Source organism: Eublepharis macularius, chromosome 17 (assembly GCF_028583425.1).
Source record: "Eublepharis macularius isolate TG4126 chromosome 17, MPM_Emac_v1.0, whole genome shotgun sequence".
Taxonomy (NCBI): domain Eukaryota; kingdom Metazoa; phylum Chordata; class Lepidosauria; order Squamata; family Eublepharidae; genus Eublepharis; species Eublepharis macularius.
In genome coordinates, this window is record NC_072806.1 from 24,996,549 (window position 1) to 25,012,189 (window position 15,641).

At 42.1% G+C, this 15,641-nt stretch overlaps 1 protein-coding gene across 9 annotated transcripts in view; it reads left to right on the forward strand.

Annotated features, from left to right (window-relative positions):
- Positions 1 to 15,641, forward strand: part of GTF2I (general transcription factor IIi) — a 73,272-nt gene that overhangs the window by 2,171 nt on the left and 55,460 nt on the right. For 7 of the 9 annotated variants that reach the window (XM_055001146.1, XM_055001150.1, XM_055001149.1 and 4 more), the window contains exons 2-9: positions 4,027 to 4,069; positions 6,198 to 6,301; positions 8,482 to 8,620; positions 10,579 to 10,713; positions 11,832 to 12,015; positions 12,363 to 12,391; positions 14,789 to 14,837; positions 15,498 to 15,541. In XM_055001146.1, coding sequence (XP_054857121.1) covers positions 4,057 to 4,069; positions 6,198 to 6,301; positions 8,482 to 8,620; positions 10,579 to 10,713; positions 11,832 to 12,015; positions 12,363 to 12,391; positions 14,789 to 14,837; positions 15,498 to 15,541 — 697 coding nt within the window. In that variant the 5' untranslated portion in view covers positions 4,027 to 4,056. The remainder of the gene's footprint in view (positions 1 to 4,026; positions 4,070 to 6,197; positions 6,302 to 8,481; positions 8,621 to 10,578; positions 10,714 to 11,831; positions 12,016 to 12,362; positions 12,392 to 14,788; positions 14,838 to 15,497; positions 15,542 to 15,641) is intronic. The other 2 variants (XM_055001148.1, XM_055001155.1) reach the window with 2 other exon arrangements.

Here is a 15,641-nt window from a genome sequence, read left to right on the forward strand (position 1 = left end):
TTCATGCTCCTCCTCCTCTCTCCCTTTCGTTTGATTTTCCAACCACTCTTGTTGGAAAGTCAATGGGGGTGATCTTTACCTCTCAAAACGTGTGTCTTGCTGAGGGGCCGTATGTTTTTCCTCTCTGTCTTTTAGCAGCCAAAGGACTTCATTTACAGCAGAGCTTCTGAAGTGTATAAATACTGTTTATTTCTATATTGATTATGCTGGAAGTCTTGTAGCTAAGCTTTATGTCGTTGTCCGTCCCCCCCCCCCTTCCCACTTTTAATAGAAGCCGGTCAGTAATGAGAGAACCTATGCTGAGGCAAGGGAGCATATTTTGAGTAAACACTTCCTTATATTTGTGATGGTAGGTGTTGCTAATCCCTACATCAGTGACTGAAGCAGGTTCCTGAATTCTGTCCCGACAACTTCTCATTGCTGAAGAGGAGTCCCCCATTTTCCTAAAATGCTTTTTTTCCAGAATGGGTAGTTTGTAGTCCAAAATTCCTTGCTATTTCTTGTTGGTTTTCTAAATCCTCCAAAGTGCCATCTCCAGAGAGGGAGAGATCGAGATCTTTCCTTTCACCTGCTCTTTCCTCCCCTCTCCCTTTTCCCAGGTATAGTCAGTTTGGTGCAGTGAACAGAGCATTAGATTTGTTACTGAGACTCAGCTTGTGATCTAATCCCTTATCAGCTGTGAAACTCACTGTGATGCTTAAATCTCAACTTGGTTGCTAAGAGCCTAGAATTTTGATGCTGGCAAGTCAGCTGTGTGAAATAGATTTTTCATGCCCTGTGCAGGTTTTGTATCTTTAAAGCTTGATGGTGTTCCCTACATATTTGAGATGAATAATTAGGACTGTAATATATTATTCATCTATAGCTCTAGGCATGAAGAAGTTACCTGCCCTGATTCCTTGGCATAGGGTGGGAAAGATCTGTTTCTCTCAGCTTCAGGAAATAACTGTTTTCTTCCAGTTTAACCCTGATTTTTTCCCGTTGTTTGTTAGGTTTAATTGGGGTGAGGAAGAGCCCCTCATTCTCCTAGTCCTTTTCCACCCTTTGCTTGCTTAATGTCTGTATCCCACCACTTGTTTCCAGTCACTGATGGAAACAATGGCCTGTAATGTGATTCCTCTTGCTTCTTCCATTTATTCCTTTGTGGTGATGGGCTTTTAAAACTTCTTCCCTCTTCATTCCTGTGATGTTTTTCATCAGACCTTTTTGGTCTCCTGTCTGTTCTAGAGATGTAAAATTTCCAGAAGTGCTAAAAATATGGAAAAATGTGTTTCCCCCCAGCCTCTGGAAAAAACTGGAGATTTTTTGGGAATCGGAAATACATACAATATTTACTTTTCTGTCAAACCTAAACTGATTTTGCTGCTCTGACAACATAAAATCATTTATAACTTAGCTAGCAATATAAAATTGTATTAGTTGGCAGATTTACGGTATTTAAAAGTATAAGTGCTTTAGTTTTATACCAGCAAAATTGCAAACAACATTTTAAAAATTGTAAATGAGATCATTGCAGTTTTATTTATTTACATTATTTATAATTTGTTTCACTGAGACTCAAGGCGAATTACACAGTGTAATTCAGTATAATCAATAGCTGGGGCATTCAATAAACAATACAGTAGAGTATAGGTTGCCGAAATCTGAAAACAAGCAGATACCTGATACAGAGCTGAAACAATGTTGAAAAAAGTATAAGCAATTTGACATAACATATTAAACAACATGGGCGCGATCCAGTAGGATCATACTTAGAATAACATAGTGCACAGTAGTATAGTCTACAGTCCCTATCCTTTATCAGAGCATTTCTTTGAACCGTTTCCTTATAGTACAGCCTATTTCCTATGTAAGAAAGTCCTCAGTTTTGCACAGTTTGTGGAGAGTGGGAGGTTGCCTGAAGTCTTCAGGTGGGCCATTCAATAGGTTGGGGCCACAGCAGAGACGACAGCTGATGATTTTGTCCATTTGCAGGATGTCACCTACGAAGGGTCCTGTTCAGGTTAACAAAGCTGTTGTGGCAGAACATAGGGAGAGAGGTGGTCCCATAGATATGAGGGACCAAGGCCATGAAGGGTTCTGCACCCTCTGCTATGTAAACCCATTTCAGTCATTCAAAAAGAGATATTTTATAGAAGTTTTTTCCAACTCCTTGCAGAATTTTCCAGTGAAAAAAATCTCCAGACTTCTTGAGCTACTAAAACATTGTCTTAAAAATATTTCATGCATTACAAAAGGGGAAAATAATTCAAATTAGCTGTTTTCAGTGCTCTGCAAAATTCCCTTGGAAAAATTGTTAAAAAGTCCTTGGGGAAAAAACTGGGTCCACCCCTTTCCCCCCCAGGACCTTCATATTTGTAGTGCTAATCACCAAATCTTGCCAGAGCTCTTTTGAAGTATAAAGTTTTGTATTGTAATTTTGGAGTCTTGGTTTGTTCAGAGTCCATCCGCAATAGTGACGGCTCTTTTTCTAGAGTGAAATCTTCTGGGGTTAGTGCTTTTTGCTTCAGAGAAAATCTGTCTATCCCATTTGCATCTTGTAATTCCTCATTAGCGGTATCCATGAGAGATAATGTTGAGTCTTCTAGAGGAATGCCGACTACAAAAGCTATACAATTTTAAAAAGAAGAATAAATGAAATACAAAGTCACAAAATGTAAATTTGGTTCATTTGATCCCTTCCAAATATCAGATAAATAATTGAATCAGAGATCATAACTCAGTGATGCTTGAGGGTACAGTCGCTGAGGCTGTTTCCATGCAATCATTTTTACTTAGATGGAATAAGGTTCAGGTTTTTTTATAGCAAAATCTAAGCTCTTTGTGTTGAATTGATTTCATTTTATCGAAAGAAATAATTATGTATTTTTTTGTTGGAGATTATTAATTGCCACAAAAAATAGTAACTTGCATGTGGCCACTAACCATGCCCATGGTTCTGCCTGAAGAGCGGTTTCAGTTCAGAGCTCCCTGATCCAAGCCCAGTGTTTTTAAAGCCGGTGATAAATAAACGCTGAAAACCCTACCTTTTGAGAGCATCCTCTGATTTGTAATGCTAGTCTAGCCTTGGCATCATTGCATCTTACAGTGTTTTTGAAGCCAGTGCTGTGGAGAGATCCAGAACACAAGAATTCTGCAGAGAGATCCTTCCTTGGGGAAAAACCTTCACAGCAAAATGAAGTGGGTTGGTGTACGTTAATTGCTAGGTTTGCCTCCAAGCAAGTGGCTGGATTTCAAGGGCTTAAGTGTGTTACTTGCTCCGTTGTTGCAGGGCATCCAGCTGAAATCTGCCCTGCTTGCTCATCTGTTGCAGTGAGATCAACGCACACGCACAAACCAATGCTCAAGATTATTTTGAGTGGCTTGGAAGTGCGATTTCACTGTCCTGCAAATTTAGCTGTTCATTATCCAAGTGCATTGTGGATAATTGTTGAGCTAATGTCACGGGTACCTATCAGACAGTATGTGTGAAGTTTCTTCCAATTCCTGCCCCAATCCCTGAGCTGTCTGATAAGTGGCCCAGCTTTTAAACATGTCCTTGGTGTCTGTGCAGACTCTCGATCCACCACAGACCTGCAAATTGAAATGTGGAGTATATACTGCTCCATTTACCTTGGCCCAACACTTTGGGATCTAAGCAGTCAATAAGCTTCATTGGCATGATTTCTGAGTGGACAACATAGTTTTGGGCTATAAGTGAAATTGACAAAGGAAAGCTTTTAAAGGAGGTATCCTACAGAGGAGCAATAAGAAACAAAACTTTAAAGAGGTTATATATGTATCTCCAATCAACAACAATGTTGTCTTCTGAGTAAGATGCACTTTCTCTCACTCTCCCTTCCCATTGTGTAGAGATTACATGTTGTATATCTGTTCTTTGTGTGGAAATAATGAATATAGCACTTCACGTTGAAATGTGGTTGACTTTATTTTTCATTGTCCAAAAAGGTTTATAGGAACAGTGCCTCAAGCTCATCTTGCTCAGACAATATGAACACTTTTCAGTTATGCATTTTTCTGTTTCAGGTTCCATTTTAGCTGTGCAGAATTCTTGTAATGCAGAGAATAGGTATGACAATACAAACTGAACTTTCATTGGCTGTTGAAAATAAAGTATAAGATACAGGAATAGTTCTCAAACTGGGGTGGGGGCATGGAACAACAGTGTCTGTTGGAGAAAGTGCAGCTAGTTTCAGGTCATATTGGTAATTGGCTTGTACGTAGTGGTGAGTAAGGGTTTCCCAAGCATGGGTTGTGAAGCCTACTAGGATCCTGGAAAGAGAGAAACGGGGTTGTGAATCTTTTCTCTGCTGTGGGAATGGTGTACTGTAGCAGTAAATAAGTTAGTAAGAATTGAGTGTGGAAAAGGGAGAAAATGCTCAGAATGAAATGCAACCATGTGCGTAAAGGAACAGGTGGAAAATAAGCTTTGCAGCCTAAACCTTTTAAGAGAGTAAGTAGAAAGTGAGCTGCAGAAAATGACCCACAAGGCATATTCTTCACTAGATGGCCACGATTGCATTTGCTGGAGGAGGCAGGGCAACACGTGTCTGATTTTTAGTGGGGCTGCTGACATTGAATATCCAAAAAACTTTGCCAGGTCCTGAAAAACAAATGCACTTCGAATACAGTAGCATGAAAAGAAACAGCCTGAGTTTCTCTTCTTGCAAATTCTCTGTGCAATCCAGAGGGAGGGGCCCATCCTCCTGGGAGGTGAGGTTGGGTCTATGAAGGGGGTCTGTGGCAGGCTTTTCCCATCCATACGGAGCCCGTTGAATACTTGACTCCCTGGTCCTAACAGTTTTGCAAGTGCTACAAAGGCTAGCTTTTGAGTTTCATATGGAGCTTGATATGTATGTTTTTATGATGTCTGCTGTTAGTCCCCTAAAGCCTGTGAATTATGCGGAAGATGCATATGTTCATATAACTTCGCCATCTTGCTTTCCTTCTGGCAATTGAACTTTCAGGCTTTTCCCTACAGGCCTGGAAATAATTTTTGATGGGGTGCTGTTGCCATGTGGAGCTTGTAGCGCAGTTCTTTTTCACATTTTCATATACATATCCGTGAAGCATCATAGAGTAAAAGGAAGTGTACTACCATGGAGGTGCTTACCATTAATACACCAGTTCGAATTTTAACTTTGCATGAGATAATGCACAAACAGTTGAGGAAAGCAATATATTCTCGCTGCTTGCTTTTGGAGGTTTGGGCAAGTTCATGCTTCCAAATTTAACAGGCTGTGTATTGTACACAGATGTGTCCATCTGTGTTTGTGAACCTGAAGCAAGAGATAAGCAATTTTTAGGGAGGGAACGGAGGGAGAGACACTCCCTAGTTTTGAATGGAGTAGGAGAGAAAGCAAAGAGGACAAATAACACTATAGCTCTGTTAATGTGGAGAAAGAGGAGCCATCACACTGTGCTGTGAGAGGTTTGCTTAGTTGAGCTTTGAACTCACTCTTTTTGATAATGCTGCCTGTCATTTGACTATTAACCTAAACTGAACTACAGCAATACGTACAGGCCAGAGCAGTGTGATTCATACCAGTAAAACAATGTTAAGAATTAAAATAAGAAATGTTACTGACTTAATCTCCCCTGCCTTGAATGGTGCTTATCTGTTAAAAGCTTAAGTAAATAACCATGCCAACATTGAAGAACAAGAAGCATGGGGAATGTGACAGTGGGACTTGCTAACAGATCTTCAGTGCCTTCTCAGAGTGCCCCTTTACAAAACGTAGTTGTTGACTTGGGTTGTGCACTCTCTTAAAATTTGCTGAACTGAGCCAAGCTGGCTAATGTAATGAACAGTGTCAAGGGGCAGGGCAGGGGCAGAGCCTAACAAAAGTTTTGCTTTGTAGTTCCTCAGCATAAATGGCAGAGTATAGAGCTGATTGATGGGATTAGCTCATGTCCTTTTACCTAGTTAGGACTTGTACAGGCACTCGAAAAGAGGGTCAGAAGAGAGAGATGCTTACACCTCCTCTGGCAGCCACCTGCTTGATGGCCTTAGATCTGCAGCAGTAAAATGCCTTGCTTCTGAAAGCCTCCACAAATGCTGTTAGTAATAAACTGGTCTTCTGACCTGACTTAGTCAGGTTATTGATTGTGTTTCGTACTGCACAAAAGGGAATGTATTTCATCTGTGGATGCCCCTCATTTTGATTCATGCCCATCTTTATATTATTCATTCGCAGCAAAAATGGCTCAGGCAGCTATGGCAGCAGCATCCAGCCACGACGAGGACTCCTCTGAAAGCCGAATGGTTGTAACATTCCTCATGTCAGCCCTTGAGTCAATGGTGAGACTTCACTCATTTATTTCATTTATACCTTGCCTTTATCCCCTGTGGGGGTCCCAGACTGGCTTTCATCGTTGTCGTCATCTCCATTTTATCCTCGCAACAACCCTGTGTGGCAGGTTAGGCTGAGAGTGCATGACTGGCCCAAGGTCACACAGCAATCTTCTGTGACAGAGTGGAGGATTCAGACCTGACTCTCCCAGGTTCTATTCCGACTCTATAATCACACCACCACACTAGATGATTTGCATGGCTGCTATATCGTGCTTTCTGTTTCTTACAGCATCTCTGGGCGCCTGAATGCGCACCTGTTCACTCAGTTGCTTTTCTTTTGCATCCATTAACTCACAAACAGCAGAAGATGTAACTGGGGCGTCCCAATATTCCTTCCTTTCCCATTTTGAGTGCTTATCACTTACTTACACTGCACTGCTGAGTAATTATTGGGTGCTTCTCATATGCATGCCTTTATCAGTGTGCTGTCATAGTGCCTTTAGCCCAGCAGTGACATATAAGTCTGGGATCAGGTTGGAAGAGGCTCTTTTCCATCCCTCACCTTCCAAATAGCCCCTCTTCAGTATGCATCCCTGCATATATGAGGGTTAAGTTCTTCTCAGAAACCTCAGCTGTTCAATGCTCCCCAGGTTCTACCTGTTCCTGTTGTGTGGGAGAGGCTTTGTTACTTCTAGAGCCCTTCTTTCTTAACACCAAGAGAGACATTAGTACAGCCTGTTGACAGCATGTACAAATCAACAAATGTAACAGGAACTGAGAATGAGATTTGTATACAGTGGTAGGCACAGTATTGGAGGTTTATAAGATGTTTTCGTCCTAATAGTAAAGCATGGCTATGTATCTTCTGCACTTCTGTGACCATGTGCCACAAAAGCACAGATTTTGGCTTTTAGTACAGCTTTTAATATCCAGAGAAACTTGTTTCTCCTTTTAATGCCAAATTTTTAGAGCTTAGAGCATAGAGAGAAACATGAAAATGCCGATCTTCGTGAAATCTCATCGGCCCGTCTTTCTGGTTTGATGCTGCTTCAGAAGACAAAAACAAGTTGAATGCCAAAACACCTGCGCGATTAGATGGTTGAGCTATACACTTGCTTCCTAATGGGCTAACTTTCAGGAAGATGTTGTTGAGGGAGAGCCTTGTCTTCCACCTGTCTTCTGAAATGCTCCAATCCTAAGAAAACCTGTCCTGTCTTACACACATTCTTTTCCAAGGAAAAATTAATCTGCACCTATAGAAAAGTAGCATTGCAGGGAGAAGAGTTTGAGCTTGGGTCAGACACGCTTGCTTTTGCCCTTCCTTTTTTGTAAATTTCTTTATTCAGTTTCTGGCATCTTTAAAATTACCTTGGGTAGCTGGCAAAGGCACCTTTGAGAGAGGGTCACTGTTCCAGGAAAGTAGGTCAGTAGGAATTTGTGGCTGGTAGGTGCTTCCTATCTGAAATGTTGGAAGACCTGGAGGGAGTCTAATGGCAAGCCTCCCTGATCTGTGAGCCTTCAGGCAGGGATGGGAAGTCCCATCCTCTCTAACAACTCTCCGCTCTGCAGCCTCCATGCTTTCAGCCCTGCACCTGGACAACTGTCGAGAGAACGCAAGCTGGCCACAGAAAAGAGAATAGAGCAACCACTATGGCACAAAAAAGAGCAAGCTGGCCACAGTGTCAGAGGTGATTTTATTCCCCTTGCTCCAGAGCCAGCTTGCTGTCCTCCCTGGCGGTCTCACTCTCTCACTTGTGCCTCATGTTGAGGAGGGAGCAGAAGACTGAGAGGGAAGCCCTCTACTTCAGATGTACAGGAGCTGGCTAAGATTCAGCCGTGAGGAGAGACAGCACCACATGATCAGAGTTAGTCTGCTAATTTAAAAGATGATTTTACATTTAATATGAATAGCTGTATCTATATGATTGTATATGTGACTGCAGGGTGGTGTACCAGGCACGCAGTAGTAATGTCTCTCTTTTGGTTGATGGTAATTGTAAATGTGGCTCTCCACTAGTTGCCAAGTGAACACCACTGCTCTATTGGATTCCCTTGCAGTCTGTTGCTGGAGTTAAAATTCGTGCATGAGTGGGATATCAGCATAACTTGCCATGTTTTTCCCCACAGATAATTGTGCCAACTGTATTTCTCTCTCTACCTAAGCTGGGTTTTTTTCTTCATTGCAGTGTAAAGAACTTGCCAAGTCTAAGGCAGAAGTTGCCTGTATTGCCGTGTATGAAACAGATGTGTTTGTGGTAGGAACTGAGAGAGGAAGAGCTTTTGTCAATACAAGGAAAGATTTTCAGAAGGATTTTGTGAAGTACTGTAAGTCTGAACAAATATTTTTCACAGATATATCCCTTGCTGTTCATTGTTCCCCTGCACCTGACGTGTGTTGTGACATGATGTTCCTTTTGTACCTGGGTGTACTATAAACATATAGATGAGTTTTGAAAAGAGCTCTGGGAGATCGGATTTGGTGCCCCCTTTTTCAGTTGGCAGCATAAGGGGCAAGGAAATGTTACCTCCTTTCTGCTGAACGCATGAGTAAATCAGGCTAATATCAGAGTCCCTGAAGTGGGAGGTGTGGGCACTTGCAGAGTGTGCAGGAACCCCACCCCTGGCCACCTCCCCTCTCTTTCTTAATTTGTACGTGTCCCTGTTTTGGTTCAGGAGAGAAGATGACCACATCATCCAGTTTTCGCTCTCCTCGCTCTGGCACTTCTTCACTAAGGTGGTTTTGAAAGTCAACAGGGGAGGGAGCGCTTCCTGCTTTTTACCGAGTTTCTAATTTTGGATGCTCCCTTAGTGCCTTCAAGCATGGTGGCAGGTGACTCCACTCAACAAGCCATGGCCACAGGGCAGTCATACTCTATACAAGGAGATGGATGGTTGCATTGAAAAATACTAGTGGTTGCATTTGAGAAGAGCATATAGTTAGCCTTATCTGTCTGCTGCTTCCTTTATTCCTGTTTGTCTGAGTTTGGAAGTAAGGCAGTCATTGCAGCTAAGCCTCTTGGCTTAAAACTGGGAGACACTTTCTGTAATGAAGTTGGGCATTTCTGGGTTAATACAGTTCTAGTGCTTTCTAGTTTGCAACTGCTTTTGCAAATGAACGCAATCAAATTACTGTATCTTTTCCCAAGGCCACTTTCAAAGGACAGCAGTGAGCTTCCAGCAGAGTTATCTTTTTATTCTTTCCTTATTTGGTGCACTTTTGTCCCACTCTGCCTCCACAGGTCTCAGGGCAGAGTACACCATTCTCTTCTTCTTCATTTTATCCTCTCAACAATCTTATGAGGTAGTTTCAGCTGAGACTGTGACTGGCTCAAGGTCACCCAGTGAGCCTCATGACATTGGGTTGGACTGAGGCAGCTTTTCTACTCAATCTTATCTAATTCCTCTCCTCACTACAGTCCCTATTCCACGTGGCTTTTGTCCTTTCACGTCCCACTCCGTAACCTTTTTGGTGGTCAAACTCCACAACCTTTTTAGCAGCTCCTCCATTTGATACCAGCAGAAAAACTTGTTGGATCCAACTCAGAGTAAGGATTTGAACACCGGTCGGACACTTTAACCACCATGTCACAATGGGTCTCCTTTTGTCATGAGTGTACCCATTCTAGCAGATAACCCTAAAATTAAACTCAGTATACTGTATTTCTTTGCTAAATGTGTGCGCTTGCATCTACACACATAACTCATACTAGCTGTTCTTTCATTTTGGGAATCTTACACATCTTGTTTCTTAGCTCCGGATGGATACTCCATGTTTTCCCAGTGCGATTGCCAAGTGGCAACTGAATAACCAGTGGAGTTTTATCGGTACTTTCTAATTGAATAAGGCTTCAGAGAATACGAAGGACAGTTAATGTACTTTGAATTTTCTTGTATCCTCTGGCTGAGTTTGGGAATGGCTGGCTAGGGCAACTTACTGTTTGCCTGCAGGTAATTAATCCTGGGCGAAGCCAGAGGCATGAGTCCTTGGGCATGAGCCAGAGCGCTTCTGCCGTTGGCTGTTAGCCCATGGCTTGCAGCCTGAGGCCTACAGTATTTCAACCCAGCAAATGAGGGCCTGCTCAGAATGATTCTGTTCTCAGTGTTTTGTCTTGGCTGTTCAAATTATATTGTTTAAATCGATTAGTTTGGAAATGTCTGTAAGCTGCTTTGCATCCTTTTTGGAAGAAAAGTGGCATAGAAATGACGTAATAAATAAGTAGGGGGGACTTACATGAATGGGAAGAGCTTGGCTTTGACGTTAGATTCTATGTTCTGCTCTGTAGGTGTTAACGAAGAAGCAAAGGCTGCAGAGCTGCAAAAAATGAAATCGACCTCACTTGATAACAGGATGACGGTAGATATTGTGGAAATGGAAGCCCTCAGGAAATCTGTGGAGGACTACTTCTGCATTTGTTATGGTACATAATTTTCTTTTAGATATTTAGAGGAATGAAGGTGGTTTATTGATTATCCTCCATTTGATGAAGAGAGAGAAAAATGTCTCGTGTGACATGGCAGTTTACAATAACATCACAGTACCTCTAATCCTAGGTTTCCTAGCTGACCTAAATGGCATCTTTTTGAGAAAGACAGTGACTGCCCCCTTTGCTTAGAGCTTTCAGCTACGGTCCATGGGATCAACAGAGGAAGGGCAGAAGCTAGCCAGGCTTGGTCCAGTTCCAGCTGAGGACTTCTTTCCTCTCTGTAGCTTCCAACATCCCTCAATGTGGCTATGGAAAGAAAGTCAGGATGCAACCATGAACCCCTCCATGGTGCCTAAATCCAGCTCAGCGGTGGCACCTCCCACCAGCACATTGTACATTGTAAAGCTTTGTTAACTAGCGTACTTAGGGAATGGGAGTTGCTGGTTAATGAAATGAGTTGGATGTCCAGTCTTATTGCTTTGTCCTGCCCCTGACTCAGAAGAATCTGCAGTGACCAGACCCCACCCCATTGAGAACACCATAGCAACTCCATGTAATCCACATTTAATCTTGGTGAGAAAGGTGGGCTTTAAATAAATTAATAAAATAAATAGCAACAGGCTTTGTGCCTGGTTAGACCCTTCTCCTTTCCTCTGAGCCTCAGAGCTGTCCTTTGTAAGAGGCTTGTGAGCTTTCTGGCAGAGCTGGCTGCTCAAGAATGAAGGAGTCACCTGAGGAGGATGTCAGCTGGCACTGCCAACTGTCAGAAGCCTAGCAGTGGCCAGGGGCATCGAGCTGGCCAGCTGCAGAAGTGAAAGCGGAGTATGCTTGTGTGTGCCTGAAGACACAGAGGTGTGATGGCTGAGAGAGGAGCTCACAATTAGAGCAGTGCTGGTTAACTGAGCATTCTGGATAGTCAGGTGCCAGATAACAAATCTTTTACTGTACTCAATTATAATTTTTGTGATTTTTATTCCTCTGAGCTGCTTTGGAAACCAATTCTTAGCTGAGCAGCAGGATAAAAAATTAACACAAAGACAAAAGCATTTGAGCTTGGCTGAATCTAATACCTTATTGATACGGCTTTTATTCTCACTTTCCTCCTGTTTCAGGAAAAGCTTTAGGAAAATCAACAGTAGTTCCTGTACCGTACGATAAGATTCAGAGGGACCCCTCCGCTTTGATGGTGCATGGCCTCCCAGAAGGACTTGCCTTCAAGCATCCGGGCAGCTACGATGCCACCACACTGAAATGGATTCTGGAAAACAAATCCGGGATCTCATTTATCATCAAAAGGTGATGCCTCTGCTCAGTGTGTTCACTTAAATAGAACTGCCTCTAGATGTCTCTGTTTTAAGCTTTCTGTAATTGTCATTTGAAAAAAGTTGGGGTATGCGTGGCGTGCTGTAGCGACCAAGAGTACCTGTGGTTCAGACCTCAGCAGTGCCACAAACTCGCTGGCACTCTGCCATGCTTCTGCAAAATGGTGATACAACAGCCATAGCTTACAAGACTGTTGTGATGATTTATGGAATGTATATGGAATTCATTGAACTCTCACAAATTCTGTATGTGCTGAGTAGTAGTATTACCTTTTGAGTTGCTGTATTTCCAAGTAATAGAATTCTTTGCTTTAAACATAGGCCTTTCCTTGAGCCAAAGAAGCAGCTTGGTAAGTAAATATTTGTCTGCACTGTAATGAAAACAAGACTATTTTTATTGAACTGTACTTGTACTTGCTTCTTAATGCACCATTATTTTTAAAGAGGTGAAGTTGCAGATTAACCCCTCAGCATAAATGTTCAGGCTTTTCATCACCCATTCACTGTTTTGTAGGGCCAGTGTTAATTTTTCTTGCACACTCACAAGTATTACTGACCAGTGAGATCATTTATTTTGACTATTTTAAAGTAGATATTTATCTGGCATTAACAGATTTTGCTGCCTTTTCTTGCAAAGTGGTATGTTACACCACAAAAAAACGTAACAGGGTTTACAGTACAACTCTGTTTAAATACTGGAACTGTTGATGCACATGTGATGGTACTTTATTCACATTGAAGAATTTTTGCAAGATGTGCTTTCTTTTATTTTTTATAAGACTAGAAAGTGAACCTTTTGTGACCTTTGTATTTTCAAAGAAGAAAACCATTCTCTGATTAATCATAGGACTGCAATTGAATCTTTCTCAGTAATTGCAAAGCTTATGCTTGCAGGAACATTGAAAATTGAACAGGCAAGTGTATGTTATGGATTGATTCTGAAAAGCCTTTCTCATAGCTAAAAAGGACATTTTAACTGGATCCAAGCTGAAATTCGAACTAGTCAGTAGTATGAAAAGCTCTATATTGCAGAATTCTGAGGAATCTCTTACTGTGAGAGAGAGGATTTCCTGAGCTGAGCCATGTTGGTGAAATTTCCTGTTATTTCCAGTTTGGGGGGAGGGGAACTGGTTATTTATTTAAAAGATTTATACCCCGCCTGTCTGTACAAAACACTTGAGGCGGCTTACAATCAAATTAATGCATGCAGTAATCCAATGAAAATCAAAAGATAGAAAACCAATTTACTGTCAGTCTTAAACATCAGTCACTCTTAACATATTCTAGAAAATCTAACCTGTATTAAACCCATTGTTCTGTGTGTCCTGATAAAATCTCGTTTTACTAACACATTATGTATAATACGTATATTAGGAACAAAAGCAGAGAATTTGAGGGGAAACAACATTTAACTAAATGCTTGGGCGACTGACCACATTTGACATGGCATCCTAAAGCATAATAAAGCCAGGCTAACTGCCATGGCACTGTGCCATTCTTCTGTTGAGGGACTGCTAAGGAAAGGCCTCGTTGCTGGACGCTACTTCCATCCCTCTGAAAGTGGGGGCACACACATGAGGCTCTGTTGAAGACTGGCTAGTGAGCAGGTTCATCGGGTCTCGTTCCCGACCATTCAGGGCTTTGACGGTGAGAGTTGACTTGTGGCTGGCAACAAATTGGCAGCCAGTGGTGTTCTTTTAAAACCAGCAAGATGTGTTCTCATATGACTTAAGCCAGGTGGCAGTCTTGTTGCCACGTTTGAACCTGGTGAAATTTCTGAACATGCATCCCCTTTTGTAAAAGTGTGTTTCAGTAATCAGAACATGGATAACTCTGGCTGGAACTTTTTTTTAAAAGGAAAAGCCACAGGTCGTACACCAACTACAGCTGGTAAAAGATGCTATTTATCACAGATGAGACCTTGGGCTCTATATACAGGAATCCCATAGCATTCCCAAGGTACAGACCTGCTCCTTGAGGCGAGAGTGCAGTCCCATCTAGAGCAGGCTGGCGGTACCAGAACTTACAGATAGTAGGTGGTTCACAAGTGGAATTAGTGTCTTTTGAGATTGCATAAACTATCCAGGCAGCATCAATAACTGCAGCAGTGCATAGGAAGCATGATGGGGAGAACCATCCAGTTGGGTGTTAGGCCTGGCTACTTTCAAGCTGGAGATGAGGCAGAGGTGAATCTCTTAGTTACTCAAGCAAGTGGAAGCTTTTATGGTATTGGGGTGTAGGTATCATCTGACCCTCTGTGGCTTGTTAAGATGCTTCCATGGCTGCTGTGGTTTGACTTCACTTCTATCAGCAGAGCCTAGGTGTTGGAGCAGAGGTTGAATCTTTGCTTGATGTCCTTGAGACCTGCTTCCTGACCAGCTATGGGCAACTAGCGTTACACATTGCTGACAACTCCTCTAGGGCAGAATATGTTTTTGTGTAGGGTGGCTAACTTGCCTACAGATCCAAGAAGCATGTGTTTGTTCTACTACTCATGTGTGTGTTCTTTTGCAAGTATGTGCACAGCCAGTGAAAGAAAACTGTGCTGCAGGTGCTATTTCTTGACAGCCAAATTCCATCAGTGGTACGTGAGATCCCAATTATGGTTGTCAGGATTCTCTTGAAGCAACATAACTAGGGGGTAAAATGCAAACACTGCTTCGTTGACAGAATAACTTGTGTAAGTAGTATATATTCAATATGCCTTGTTACATTGTGGAAGCTAGATTCTGTCCTCTCCCTTTCAGGACCTCGCATGGGAGACGCCTCCCACACAATAACATCCCCAGGTGGAAGGTACTATAATTTTCATGCTTATTTGTGTTTTTTTAAAAACACGTTAGTACCAGTGATCCTTGTCTGTCATTAGTACAAAATATGAATGACTAAAGATAGGGTTTCCCTCATTAATAATGAGACGGGTAATATACACCATCTATCTATTCTGCATGGCTAAGGAGCTCTTTAATGGCGATCAAGAATCTCAGCTGCCATTGGCAGCAACAACAGCTTGAAAACAGTGCAGTGTGCCTAGTAGGCCAGGAATCCCAAGAAAAGCATTATGCTGTGATTCTTTCCAAGTTTATTTTACTGTTTGGGTGAGCTTTGACACCAGTATGTACACTTTGATACATGTGGGTTTGATGCACACAGCCTTTGATACGTTTGGGTTGCTTCCAGTCTCTTGGGAAGGAACAGAAGCTTAGTGCTAAGGCGCCTGGTCTTCGTTCAGAAGGACCAATTCTTCTTACTTTCAGTTAAAAGGGTCTTGGCTGTTAGGACTGATTTTGATTTCCTTCTGAGGCCTTGAATGGCTCATGCTTATTAGAGTGGATGGTAGTTTGATAAGTGGATGAACAATGTGGTTTGGCAGAAGACTAGTTTATATGACTATATGATCTTATTGTAGCACCCGCTATGTATGTTAAACACTATTTCTGATACTTCTCCCTCTAGTTGTCCTCCCATCCAAGTGAAAACTGAACCCAGTGAAGATTCTGGTGTGTATTACTGCTTTTTTTGCTTTCTTAATCCATGTTCATGAGCATGCAGGGCAGTAATGTATATACACATTCCTTTACCTGAAAATGTAGTGTGGGT